Source organism: Giraffa tippelskirchi, chromosome 7 (assembly GCF_054371585.1).
Source record: "Giraffa tippelskirchi isolate mGirTip1 chromosome 7, T2T-mGirTip1v1.2.pri, whole genome shotgun sequence".
In the NCBI taxonomy this organism is placed as follows: domain Eukaryota; kingdom Metazoa; phylum Chordata; class Mammalia; order Artiodactyla; family Giraffidae; genus Giraffa; species Giraffa tippelskirchi.
The window spans coordinates 139,434,869-139,449,372 of record NC_137281.1 but is presented as its reverse complement, the minus strand read 5'-3'; the positions used below and the strand labels follow the sequence as shown (position 1 = coordinate 139,449,372).

The window sequence follows — 14,504 nt, the reverse complement described above, 5'->3', positions numbered from 1 at the left end:
AGCTTATTGGTATTGCTATTGCTAATCTAAGAAAAAAATACGTATTCCCATTTGAGAGTAATATGGCTGTATCAGGTGACGGAGGTTTTTAGTAGCTTGATTTGGTGTGAGTCATCCATGATTATTCAGGCTTTCCTGCGCTCAGTTCCAGGGGTTTTTTGACATGATTGGCCATGGAGCAGTTTTTGGTTAATGAAATTACAACACTAGCCTTAATAGTATTGTGTTTAAATCAACTGGTATCACAGCCTAGGCTTTTAAAAGCATGTGTTAGTCGCTCAGCCATGTCCGACTTTGCGACTCCACGGACCAGGCTCCTCTGTCCATGGAATTCTCCAGGAATTCTACTGGAGTAGGTAGCCATTCCCTTCTCCAGGGCATCTTCCCAACCCAGGGGTTGAATCCAGGTCTCCTGCATTGCAGGTGGACTCTACCATGAAGCCCCTGTTGGCTTATTTTAAATTAACCAAGTAATTTTGTGAACATTTAACACCTGCTACAAAGCAACTTAGTTGTGCCAGTTAGAAACTTGTTTATATTATTTCATCACAGCAACCATAAGAGGTACATATTATTTTAATCCCATGTTTCACAGAAAATTTTGAGGCATAAGGAGCTTGAGTGGTCCTAGATTAAAAAGCTAGAAAGTGGTGAGTCCCATTTAGTCTAAGTTCAGAATTTTTACATTCTTTTTTTTTTGGCTCTCCTATATTTAAAATGTGGGGTAAAGGTAACATAAAGTTTGTCCTGGAGGAACTGATTTTTAGGAAATCCTGTTGCTACCTACAAAATAAAATCTCAGACTCAATGTAATTCAATGATTGGAAAACTAACAAGTATGGAAGTCTTGAAAAGAGGTTTAACGATGAACTGCCTAATATGTAATCTTCCCAATACCCTAGTGCATGCAAGTTAAGTCGCTTCGGTCGTGTCTGACTCTTTGCGACCCTGTGGACTGTAACTCACCAGGCTACTCTGTCCATGGATTCTCCAGGCAAGAATACTGGAACAGGCTGCCAGCCCTCCTCCAGGGGATTTTCCTGACCCAGGGATCAAACCTGAGTTTCTTAAGTCACCAGTACTGGCAGACAGGTACTTTACCACTAGCATCACTTGCAAAGCCCCTAGTGAAGCATAAATACCAATTATTTCCATTTTGTAGGTGGAATGCAGGGCAAATATATCTTGACTTTAAGAGCCTTGAATCTTAAGTGGTATGTATGCTCTGTGGGAGGCAAAAATTATTGGAAAAGTTGATGCAGAGAGCCAATTTTAGTGGTTTCATTTAGGTAAATTTATGTTCACTTTAAAGCACTGAGCTAGAGAAGTACCCTTGGTTTTTCCCGTGGCTTCATCAACCTTTGTTACTTACTGGCCTTGGCTAACCTTCCTTACAAAAGTACAGATGATTTTATGGTTTAGCATATTTTTAAAAAATATTTTTTCTATGTGGGCCATCTTTCTTAAATCTTTTACTGAATTTGTTGCAATATTGCTTCTGTTCTATGTTTTGGTTTTTTGGCCAACAGGCGTGGCAGATGTTAGCTCCCAACCAGGGATTGAACCTACACACTTCCTGCACTGAAAGGTGAAGTCTTTACCTCTGGACCACCAGGGAAGTCCCACTTTAGCATATTGACAGTAGTGGACAGGTGATTTGTTGTGTAGGGTTGGGTGATCTGAGCTATAGGGGAAGGGAGGCAGGCGATCGGGAACAGGAATGGAAAGTGGGGCTGGGGTAGCAAGGTGTGTATGTATGTGTGACACTTTTTGGTATATGACTGGCCTCCTTTGGGAGATACAGAGTAGGTATAGGAAAGGGGGAAGGATAAAGATTTGAGAAATGTGTATTTGTCAACAACTCATCCTACACTCAGTGTTCTCAAATCCATGGTTGCATGTAGTGGAATTTGCCTGAGTCTTACATATTTTCTTCCCCAGAAAACTTTTAGAGCTTACAGTTTTAAGTTGTCTATCTTTAATATAGTTTAAATAAACAATTAAGGAAACAGAACCTACATTTGTGCCAATAGGGGGCACTCTTCCACTGTGAAAAATAAAACAAATTTTGTGTTGCACCCCGAGGTTCTAATGGACTTGCTAGCAAAACTTGAAGATGGGTGGGTCGTTTTAGTTGTGTTGAAACCTTGAATGGAAGAGGACATAAGCACACAAGAGAAAGTAGTCAGTGGCTTTTAAAATTTGAAACATAATTTTACTTTTTATTTTTACATTATGTTGTGCAGTATTACATCTCAAAATAACAGAGTGCAGATACAGGCAAGGTAAAGTACAAAGGAAGATTAACAACAGGTGTCAAAAAAGTTACCTTTATTAAGGCTAAATCCCTGGTTTATATTTTCCACACACATTCACAAAATTACATTCAAATTATTCCTTAGGTCATGAGAAAAAGAAAAAAAATCCAGATATTAGATTTTCATAGAAAGCAAATCTGGATTAATCTAAAAACTATTCTCCTTTCTATTTGTTCTGACAAGAAAATTTAGTAAAGGAAGGTTATTTTCTTATTTGAACTAATGTGCATTTCATTAGCTATTGGTATGGTTCCTATTAAGTGGTTTAAGACCTCCCCAACATTGGGGTCTCCAATCAGAAGCACAGAAGGCCAGGAAATGGAATTGGCCAGAGTGGTGTATAGCACAGCTAGGTAGGGAGCAAGGTTTTTTCTATTTTCTTTCAAAGAGGTCAGCAACAACTCAGTTTTCACTTGGGAGGGACTGGGATGAGTACCAGCACATCCATATCACTAGGACTGAAGAAAGTGTGGGACATAAACATTTCTATTCCTCTATCACTGCTGATGAGGAAGGAGAGAATTACATGTAAGATTTCACTGACCCCTAAAATATCTCATCACCTTAGACTTTTAAGAGTATACTATGGCATGGCATGTGCCTAGGTAGGGTCCTTGAATTTGCTTGTTAAAGCCATGCCCGAGTCCACAGCACATGGCCCTTGTGTGGCCCTGTAGTCTGCAGGCTAACTAGGAGACTAGCATGGTAGCCACTTACTGACACCACCTAAAATCTCACTTCTAACTTGACTGAAACTACAAACATTTTAGACCTTAGGGTTGAAAACAGTTGTCGGTTATGCTAAGCAGCTCACAAAATTCCAGACTACCTTTCATTCCTAAGGAGAAAGTAAATTGGAAAAGTGAAAAGATTTAGTACTTACAGTCCTTTGTTTTCATTGCTGAAAATCACTGTGACCTTTGCATTTTCCTGCCATAAACTGGAGTGTTTCAGACCTGAAGAGACAGTTTGTATGGCATTCCTTCCCTCAACCCAGGAATGTTACTTTCTTCCTAAGGAACATTATTTCTGCATAAGACATACTCCACAGCCAACTTTGAGGCCAAAGTTGAACAGAAAAAGGCAACATATAAACAATCTACATTTGTTCAAATAATATTATGCAAAAGAGAAAAACTCAAATATATACATGACACCAAGACAAACTACTCATTAAAAACAGTTGCTTATGTTAATAAGTGACAATTCAATACTATTCCAGTGTTTAGCTTTGGAAACAGAATTGTTGTAGCTGTAGTCATCATCAAAATAAAATCAAGAGATTCACATTTGAGGTTGTCTGTCACACACCACACTATCCCCTAAGCCTGGAAGAGACTACAAATTAACTTTCCATGCCAATTACAGAAGTTGACTTTTAAAGCTTCAAGCTATAGAGACAGAATGAAAACCCCATTAGCTTAAATGTTTTATGATTTAGCTTGTTGCATTCTGGTCATAAGAGGCAGACTTTTTTAGGATAAAAACCTATTTCTATATGCTTAACTTTTCCCCTGCAGTGTTCTTTTCCTAAAATGTTCAAATGACTTTCAGGTCATCTTTTCCTTCTGATCTCAAAGTCAATTGTCATATCATTTCTTTCATATAATTTTATTCCAATGCTGAACAAGTGTAATCAATGACCATTTGTCAATCTATTAAATATTAGTATACAGTACAGCAGCTATATTGATCACAGAATTCCAGTTTATTACCTACATATATAACACAGTCATCAAATTATACTGTGCTCATATATAAAATGCAAAAACTGTCAAATGTGCTATGTCCTCTCATGTATGTAAAAACCTGCATCATGAGGAAGAAAATTTTAACAGTCAACAGTTTATATGAATATCTGCCATTCATAAAAATATAACTTATACATTCTATTGTACTATGCAGATCAGGAAAAGGAAGTTACCAAATCAGTTGTGACAATTTAAGAAAAAAATTCAAAAACTCATTATACCGTTAAAAAGATCAGCACATGTTGTCTATGTTTTAGATCAGAGTCTACAGTGAAGTCTCAGAGTTTGAGCTAAAAGATTGGTGCTTCTAATGGAATGTTTTTAAGAATTAAAAGCCATATAAATGAATTCAAGGCTAACAGAATAGCTCCAGAACAAAGTGGCACCATTTTTTTTTTAAAGTAAAGTAGTTCTGATGACTATACCAGTCTTCTAACCAAATACTGTTGTCTTGCCCAGTGCACAGAAGCACAGTTCCCCCTCACTCCCAAATTCTCATGAAATCATTTAAATTAACTGTTAAATAACATCAATATTTATTGCAGTGTGAAACACGGACCATTGTGTATATATACACGTTTTTGTGGAAATATGACTAGGCAGAAAAGATTTGGTTAGATGAAAACAGAATTAAAAGGCTTTTACCAAGGATAAACTAGAACGGCTCTGTTGAAAACTTCCATTTAAAATCCCCATCTGAGGCAAAGTTCAAGAGCTAAGAACAGGTCTACAGTTTATACTGCCTGCCACCTTCTCAGAGACGTGCTCAAGTATCAGGGCTATCTTCCTATGGGCAGTTTGCCAGATCAAGTTCAGTCCTGCTACAGAATGTTTTCCTTCACCTCAGCCAAGTGGATGGCACCCACTGAGGTTCAGTATCAAGTCTGTTAATCAACCTAAGCAGTTCCTGATAGGCTTTATCAAGGTCTGAGTTCACAATTGCTGTGTCAAAGTAGTGGCCATTGTTCTGCTCCATCTCTCTAGTCTTCTCAATGATTTCTCTCAACTCTTCAGGCTGCAAAGAAAAGATGAACAACTATGAGGTAAACCATCCCTTCCCAGAATTCACAATGAGTCAGATATGGGTGAAAAACAAGAAATGGCCTTAACACACTGCTTTCCTCTGTCTCTCAAAATACTCAACTTCAGAGCTCCTCCCAAACCCTGTCATGGCCACAGAGATTCCCTTTGCTTTGGCCTCTTCAGCACACTCACTGCAAATCATTTCTGACTCAGTATAACGTATATAACCTATTTATGGGCTTCCCTTGTGGCTCAGCTGGTAAAGAATCCACCTGCAATGTGGGAGACTGAGTTTGATCCCTGGGTTGGGAAGATCCCCTGGAGAAGGGTACAGCAACCCACTCTAGTATTCTGGCCTGGAGAATGCCATGGACTATAATAGTCCATGAGGTCGCAAAGAGTCGGACACAACTGAGTGACTTTCACTTTCTTTTCATAACCTATTTATACTGCTTTGTAGGTTTTATGTGTTTCTGTCTTATCCACAAGACAAGAGGCTTCAAGAGCACAGACTATTAACTCTGAATTCCCTACAGATGCTCATTTTCAAACATTTTAGGTCATCATAACCTCTTCCTAAAACATCTTCTGTAACAGAGTGAACCTTTCTGGCAGGACCCTAAATGCCACCTATTCTGGCTCCTATAAAGAGCCCCTGCCTTTTATATCTGTTGTAGAGTTTAAGAGAGTAAATACCATGAATAGAATGGGTATCTTTTTCTATGAAAACACGCTGGAAATCCAAGATTTTAATAATCTATGTTTTTTTGGGAAATAGTTTAATACTTTAAGTTGATAGAATTTCAATACACAAAGGAGGTCTTTAAGATGCAAAAACAAGTATCCTAAGAGAGTTTGGGAAGCCAAATAGAGCAGGCTACTTTAATATGTAAAGGAAACAAGTGTTTTCACAGACAAGCAGATGGCGAGGTAATATGCAAAACTTATCCAGAACCCCTCTGATGATCAAGCACAGGTGTCCAAGAAAGTGAAACTGCCCCCAAAGCACCTCGTCAATGAAGAGAACTAATTAAATGTCCAAATGTCTCAGCCATAGTGGCCATACGTCAAAAATACATTGGACCCACAATATCAAGCAATTTATATCATTCAACCAGTCAAACTTTTATAACAGTAGGAAAACATACTGAAAATATGATAGCTCTGGCTTGTCCTGAGTTGGTTTCTTGTGTGGCTCTCTAATTTTCATTCCGGAATGTTGTACAGCTGGCTCTGGCACACAGAATCCTTTGTTTCCCAGCAGGAAGCTACTACACCATTGTAATTGAACACACTGCGATGTTCTGGTCACAACTTATGTTTATCCAAAGCTCAAGGCTACTGAAAGAACATTCTAGAACTCAAAATAGAATCTAAACTTTGTGTTACTAGATTTGAAATGTAAATGTTAAGCTGCACATCTTACACAGATTCCCATGAGTATCCAATCCTAAATTTTTCCTTATCAAATTGAAGTATTATTTTATCTTTTGCCAAAAATGATTTATATAATTTATTTGGTACTTTATATTTTAATTCTCTACAATTCATGATGAAATTGAAACAAATGATTTTGCTGAAAAATATCTGGCCTGAAAAAATTATCTATATGCAAAATTGACCATAATAATTCACACTATTAGTTTACCACTCTTAAGACCCCATTACAGCAAAACCAGATTCAGAATGTAACAAGATAACTGATTATTTTAAGTTGTGCATTCAGTGAAGAACACTATTACTTTCTTAGCTAATACTATTTCACAGAGTTAAAATTTAGGATCAGTTTTTACTTAACACTTCTATTGTGTGATAAGCATTATTAATTACCAAAGGAGATAAAACATAAAAAGCAATCAGATACATCACCCTTTACCCAACCCAACAGCTGCAAAATATACATTCTTACTTGTGTGCCGGGAACATGCACCAAGACAGAATAGACACTGGGTCATAAAATAAGGCTCAACAAAATTTGAAAGACTGACATCTTACAGAATATGTTCTCTTACCACGATGGAATTATACATCAATAAAACATTCTAAAATCTCCAATAGGGGGAAATTAGATACTTCTAAATAACCCATGGATTAAAGAAAGAAAATGACAGAGGAAATTAGGAAATATTTCTAACAAAATGATAATGAAAAATATATAACTTCGTATTAGAAAAGAAGGTTTAAAAATCATGTTAAGTTTTCTTCAGAAACTAGAGCAAGTGCAAATTAAAGCCAAACTAAGTATAAAGAAAGAATAAATAAAAATAAGGTAACTCAATGAAATGGAAAACAAACAATAAAGAAAATTAACAAAGAATAAAGGCTTCCAACTTTTTTCTAAAGTGTTTTGGTTATTCTTTAAAATTTCCACACAAATTCTAAAACAATTTTCAATTTCTACAGAAAAACCTGCTGTGGGTTTTTTCTGCCCCAATAACAGGTTTCTTGAGATATAATTAATTCACAATTCACCCCTTTAATGGTGAACTGCAACCAATTCAATGGTGCACTCATACAGTTCACTCAAAATGTACAATTGAAGAACAGTTTTTTGTAGTCACAGAGAAGTTGTGCAATCAACACCACTCCATTTTAGAACATTTTCATCTCCCTCCACTCTCCATGCCCTGTTCCCCTTCCCCTCAAACCTCAGTCATTAGCAGCCACTCCCATTTTCTCCCAACCCTCAGCCCTAGGCAACCACTAATCTACTTTTGATTTCCATAGATTTGCTTATTCTGGATATTTCAAATAATGACATCATGTCAAATATGGTCTTTTGTGACTGCAAAAATGAAAACAGAGTGAAACACTACTTTAACCAGCTGGCCTACTTAGTCTATAACAAAACAACTGAATTATGCTCAATATAAAGGATGGGAAGTCCCTGATGTCTAAGACATTGAAAAATAAACACCATGTAGGTTGAATAACAAATCTTTTTCTAGAATAGAAAAAGATATCCTGGGGAGGAACAAAGAAGGCTGGTGGATGTGGTCAATAGTCAAAAACCAAAGAAAAGGAGAGGTGTTATGTTGTGACTTCTGAGGAGATTTGAGGGAGGAGTAGTAGTATGTGTTTTTATGGAGAAGGAAATAGCAACCCACTCCAGTATTCTTGCCTGGAGAATCCCATGGACAGAGGAGCCTGGTGGGCTACAGTTCATGGGGTCACAAAGAGTCAGACATGACTGACTAACACACACACACACATGGCACACACACACACACACGGCTTTTAAGGAGATTTAAAGAGCCTGGTGGGCTACAGTTCATGGGGTCACAAAGAGTCAGACACGACTGACTAACACACACGGCACACACACACACACACACACACGGCTTTTAAGGAGATTTAAAGTCAAGGCAAATGAAATGAGCTCTAAGTGATTCCTTTATAAACTAGAACTATTTAGGAAATCCGCTAAGAACAAGGAAGAGTATTTGTTACTGTGATATAGCATGTCACTTGATGGTTTTCATATCATGTGTTTAAATAAAATGTCAAAATACCAATGCTTTGATTAATATATATCACTATATTATCATTTGATTATTTTTTTATTTTATTTTTATTTTTTTATCATTTGATTTTTAGTAGCATTTGGTATATATGGACCACCTCAACCACACTCGGCATCTAATATGAGATAATTAAAAAAATTTTTCCATTTCAGATCATATGAAAAGATCAAAGGCAGAAGACAAACAGAACATAAAATTTCAATCAGAACAAAGAGAAAGGCAAGAGCACTCAACTTTGGATCCTGGGATATATGGAATATCTGCAGAGAATGTGGGTAATCCCTAAGAATCTGCTGAGAATATTTGGTGGAGGGGCGGGTGTCATCTAATCCTTGTTAGAAATAACATGGATCTGTATGAAGATGACGGAAGTTTTAAGAAATGTCAAAGGCTGCCATACATTTGGAATAACAACAGGAACTGTACGCAGAACAAGAGAAGGCCTTTGCTTTGGAGAACTGCCTAAATCCAACCAGAGGCAAGTGTGGCAGTTTTGGGGGAAGTGACATGGCAGAAAGAATAATCAGCTTGAAAGCCTAAGCTGATGTAGTTTTTAAGCACTGTGACATATTAAGCCATGGCTTTTCATGTTTACTTTTAATGGAATAGTGTAACAGTATAATAACTTTACCTTTGGATTCTTGCCCTCTTTGGCCAATAATGCCCGAAGTCTTTCTTGTGAAGGGGGTGCAATGAAGATAATGTATGGTTTCAAGTCTGAGTTCCGTAGAGTCTTCAACGACTGTAAAGCAAAGACAGATCTGAGAGTTTGATATTGAAACTCCAGCTAAAAACCTTGGTTTATCTATTTAAAAAAAATAATTGTAATATATAGAACTATATGTAACTTTGTCATGTATTTTCCAAGTCTTCTATAGATGTGTTGTCACACTTTCATAATTTAAAAAATCAAAGAAAAATAAAAAACAACAGAAAGAAAAGATCCTACCATTCAATATAAGAATATATGGTGTACCAAAAGTGAGATGGAGACTTAACATGATGATAAAATACCCTGCTAATAAGATCATACACAGATTATAGTAACATTAAAAATCCATTTTGAAGGAATTACAAATGAGCAGTCACCTTAACTATATGCCACAATCTAAACGCAAAAAGAATCAGAGAAAAACTTCACATACACATACAAAAAAAAAAAAAATCTGGAAAAATACATCCAAGAAAAAAAAAGCAGACTATCTGAATTAAAAAATTATAGTTTTTCACCTTGCCTTTTGCATGACTGTGTCTCCCTAAAGTGAAGCATTCCACAAAAATGGGGATTATATGGACATGTCCTTTTCTATCTAAAAACAGTAATTAAGACAACATGCTTAACTACTCTTAAGTTCTTTGGTAATTCTGTTAGCCAAAATAAAGAATTCTTAAGGAATTTAGTAAAAATAAAAACATCGATGCTTTTCTTAAATCTAATGTTTATAATTGAATAGCAAAACTAATAAATAAGCTCTTTTGTTCACTAAAAAATAAAGAAAACCTAATTACTATTTCAGGAAAGCCATTTTGGAGTCAATTTTCTCTCATACACATCTCTTTAATAACCACTGCCTGTATCTCCTTAGTTGACATACAAAGTAGATTCCGCCACATTAAGGAAAAGTTTTATGCTAAAGCTGTACAATCAAGAAAAAAAATCACAACAAACACGATCTTAAAAATACAAAATTTCTAAAATTATTTTTAACAGAAATCTAAAAAGTAATTGTTAGTAATTTTTGAAGGTTTTGCTTTGTATGACAGATAATGGAAAGCAATGGCTGTTTCATTAGATACAACCAACCACTCATTACAGTACTAATACTTGAACGATGGCATTTAAAACCATAAAAATGACCTCTTACTATTCTAATTTTTCTCTTATGAAAAAGGAAAATTCTTTTATAACCTTTAAAATACTAAAGTACTACCAGCATAACAGTTACTGTATTTTAAGTTTCCAAAAATATGTAGATTTATATATAGGCAAGTATGTAATATATGTATTTTCCACTCTGAGGAAATTGAAAGTGATTTAGCAACCTGAGTTCATGTAGAGAATCAGTGTGAAAAATCTGTATGAGAACTTAATTAGGTCCTGTGATGCTTGGACCAAAATACAAGTTCAACACTCTAAACCAAAAGAGTTTTACCTGTGTACGAAGACTTAAAAGACATATTTTGCCCGAGTTGATCACTTGGCGTACAGAATCTATACTGGTTCCATACAAATTTTTCTCAAATTCACCATGCTCAATGAACTTTCCAGCTGCTATATCTGCCTCAAACGCCTGCCGTGAAACAAAGTGGTAATCTCTACCAGCTACTTCATGGTCTCGCCGATTCCGAGTTGTATCTAGGCAAACAAAATCAGGCAAAATTAGTTAAGCACAGATCAGAGCAAGGGTGAGGAATAATTCTGCTAGTCAGAAAAAAATTTTATTTTGTAATACAAATTAAAAAATAATGAATTAAGGAAATGTTAGACCCCCGTGTGTTTTAACATTGACTGGTTTTATTTCTAGATTGAGAAATAAACAAAACTGTGGTGTTAGTATCTTAGTAACAGTTACATTTAATATGTTTTATACTCAGACTCTAAATTACTTCATTTTGCATTTCATTTAAAACATTATCACTCAATTTTTCCATAAGATTAGGTACTATACAATGTTTAAACAGAAATTCTATGCTCAGAGATTAGGTCTAAAGTTCTATCTTCTGCATCAGTTAAAAAAAACAGGAACTGATTCCATACTGAACAGTGGATTATAAAAAGCCAAAACTGAAATTCATTTATAGAAAGTAATTAGTACCATATTCTCAGAAAAATGGTACTCAAGAATGACTATCTTTAGTAGCAAATTCTCAAAAGATTTTAAACAAAGTTCCTATTTCTTGGACATCACTGTTTTGAGGAAATGGGTAAAAACTTTCCCTACAGTTAGGTTCTAAACTGGTACGCTGAAATGCACAGGAAAACGGGAATGCATCCAAACTTACGAGGAACTGCAGATGCAAAGCGGTCTTTCTCTTTGTTCATGAGCCTCTGACGCAATTCATTCTGGCCACAGTTCTGTGGACCAATCAAAATGATAGGTCTTTTCCTATTTGCTGGCTGATGATAAAGTGACATTTCCTCATAAGTTAAGATCTCTTCATTGTCATAATCTTTGAAAAAAGGAAAAGTTAAGCCCTTCAGATAGAATTACTGCTGTATAATAAAGATATATTTATATATAAACCTATTTATATAAATATATAAAGGTTTATTTATATATACTCATAATTCTTCCAAAAAATTGGGAAACAGCACGTTATTATTGTTAAAAATACAACTTTTGAGATCAAGAAATTAATAACTGGGTAACATTATATCATAAGTATTTTCTCATGTCATTATATCCTTGGCAGGATATTATGAAAATAAATCAAACAGTATATTACTCCTTCTAGAAATGATTACTGCTTCTCTTGTTTCACACTGTGTTTGAATGTTTAATACAATATAACTGTACTGGTTCATATAAAATAGCTAGTTTGCAGACAATATTTTGACAGAGTGAGGCACTAAGGTATAAACTAATGAGGATAATATCTGTCATTTTTATAAAATGGGGGATACCAATATTTTAATTTGAAGGTTAGTTTAAGGAGCAGAAAATTGTGTATGCTGAAAACAATACCTGGCACAGATAAACGTTTACAAACAGTGCTGCGACCAGTGTTAATAGAGAATGCTGGAATGCTTTTCTTTGATTATATAACTTGAAAACACAGCATACCTATGCTATCCAGCTTCCTACATTTATGTTTACCTTATTCTGGAATACTAATACTAACCTGTGATCATGATTCAAGAAGAGGTATAAATTATAACTGGTACACTAACATTTCTAAAGCTGTAATCTAGATGAAATCAGACTTATCATGTGGTAAGAACAAAGGCAGACAACTAGTGACCTGTCATCTTCTCACTCTCATTACTTCACCTGACTGCTACTGCTAAGTCACCTCAGTCGTGTCCGACTCTGTGCGACCCCATAGGCGGCAGCCCACCAGGCTCCCCCGTCCCTGGGATTCTCCAGGCAAGAACACTGGAGTGGGTTGCCATTTCCTCCTCCACTGCATGAAAGTGAAAAGTGAAAGCAAGTCGCTCAGTCGTGTCCGACTCTTCGCGACCCCATGGAATGCAGCCTACCAGGCTCCTCCGTCCATGGGATTTTCCAGGCAAGAGTACTGGAGTGGGGTGCCATTGCCTTCTCTGCCACCTGACTAAGTAAGAGCATTAGATGTATAGTCAGATTATCAACTCCAAGTTCCAAGGGAGAGGGGACCATCTTAAGCTTGTCAGTGATTAACACAGAGCACAGAGTAGGAACTCAAACTTTACTTGTTTAAATTCCAACTCAACCATGTATTACCTGTAAGAACTTAAACAGGTGACTTTCATATCTGAACTTGAATTTACTAATCTGTAATCTCAAGGAATTTATTTTGAGAACTAAATGGATGAAGGCTATTTCCCCTTGAATGGAATAGTTATTATAAATGATAATTATCATTAATAAAAATATTAATTTTAATAACAAATTAGGAGCAGAAATGTAAATGTGAAGCATTTCCTTCTCAAAACGCTTTTCCCTCTGAAAAATCTAAGTTCCTTCTTCTAACATGTACAATCAGACTGTGGAGATATTTTGATTCACAGACTTAGATTTGCAAATTTCCTGCAGTATAGTAGCTTTTAGAGCTGAACCAGTTAACTCCAGTGTGTTTCAAAGGATAAAGAAACAGAAATTTTAATCACTTACTCAAGTATAGAGAAAAGAATTATAAATCCAATAAATATTCTTAGTTACATAATCTATCAATTAGTATTAAGGATATTTAATTTGGAAAAAAAATTTATTATAGTAGGTAGAATCTCAGGTTTAGTTTATATCAAAATTTTCAATAATCTGTAACATTTTATTTTCACTAGTTTCATTTATGCTGCCAAAAATTTTTAAGGTACTGAGAGAATAAAAATAAGCCTTATAAACTGTGTAGGAAGTTACAGAGTTCCTTTGCTTTATTATTTGGCTTGTTTCTAATGTGAATTAAAGAAGGGGTAGCAAATTCTAAAGCCCATCAAGACCAATCAAGAAGGTAATGAAAGCAATACATCAGGTTGGGTTTATAAAAAAATTGGATGTGGTGGAGACTGTTGAACTAGATAGGTGTCCACTATAAAGGCAACAGCCATCATTCAGGTTCAGCAGGCCACTGACACATGGGAATATAAGCCCAGTGTTATCAGAACTTTGATTTTAAGAGAAGCTAAAACTTAAAAAACTTTTAACACTAACAATAAACTAGAACAAAACACTCTCCTGTGTGCCTGACTCAGCCAGCAGACTTTATGGAGTGGGTTGCCTAGGTGAGATGAGTTACGATAGGCAAAATGTTCATTTTTTCCTTACAATACATCTATATTGTTAGAATTTGTTAGGAATAAGTATTAACTTTACAAATGAAGAGTTCACATAGGAAAAACATTTAAGAGAAAACTATCAATACAACACTATACAGCTACATCATACTTTTAATTTTTATACTACTTTTTCTCAGATTTCAAAATTTTGCATTACTCCCAGGTTTCTAGAAGAAAATAATTTTTGCTAAATGACTTTATTAAATACACAAATATGTTACATTAAGAGGCCAGGACTATAAATAAAATTCCCTAAAAATATAATTTAATTTCTTTCAAATGTTAGACATGGACCTCTTTTGGATATAAATATGGCTATGTCTGAGAGTGGAACTTACCATCATTTTTATTGGCATTATATAAAACCTTTTTCCTCTTCTTTTTATTCTTCTTTGCACACCATAGTTTTCCT

The 14,504-nt window shown here is 35.4% G+C and overlaps 1 protein-coding gene across 6 annotated transcripts in view; it reads right to left on the bottom strand.

Moving 5' to 3' along the window:
- Window positions 1-2,193: 2,193 nt before the first annotated feature.
- Window positions 2,194-14,504, bottom strand: part of PALS1 (protein associated with LIN7 1, MAGUK p55 family member) — a 74,894-nt gene continuing 62,583 nt past the window's right edge. For all 6 annotated transcript variants that reach the window (XM_081513423.1, XM_081513426.1, XM_081513421.1 and 3 more), the window contains exons 11-15: window positions 14,431-14,502; window positions 11,620-11,787; window positions 10,770-10,972; window positions 9,248-9,358; window positions 2,194-5,084 (exon numbers count right to left, since the gene is read on the bottom strand). In XM_081513423.1, coding sequence (XP_081369549.1) covers window positions 4,908-5,084; window positions 9,248-9,358; window positions 10,770-10,972; window positions 11,620-11,787; window positions 14,431-14,502 — 731 coding nt within the window. In that variant the 3' untranslated portion in view covers window positions 2,194-4,907. The remainder of the gene's footprint in view (window positions 5,085-9,247; window positions 9,359-10,769; window positions 10,973-11,619; window positions 11,788-14,430; window positions 14,503-14,504) is intronic.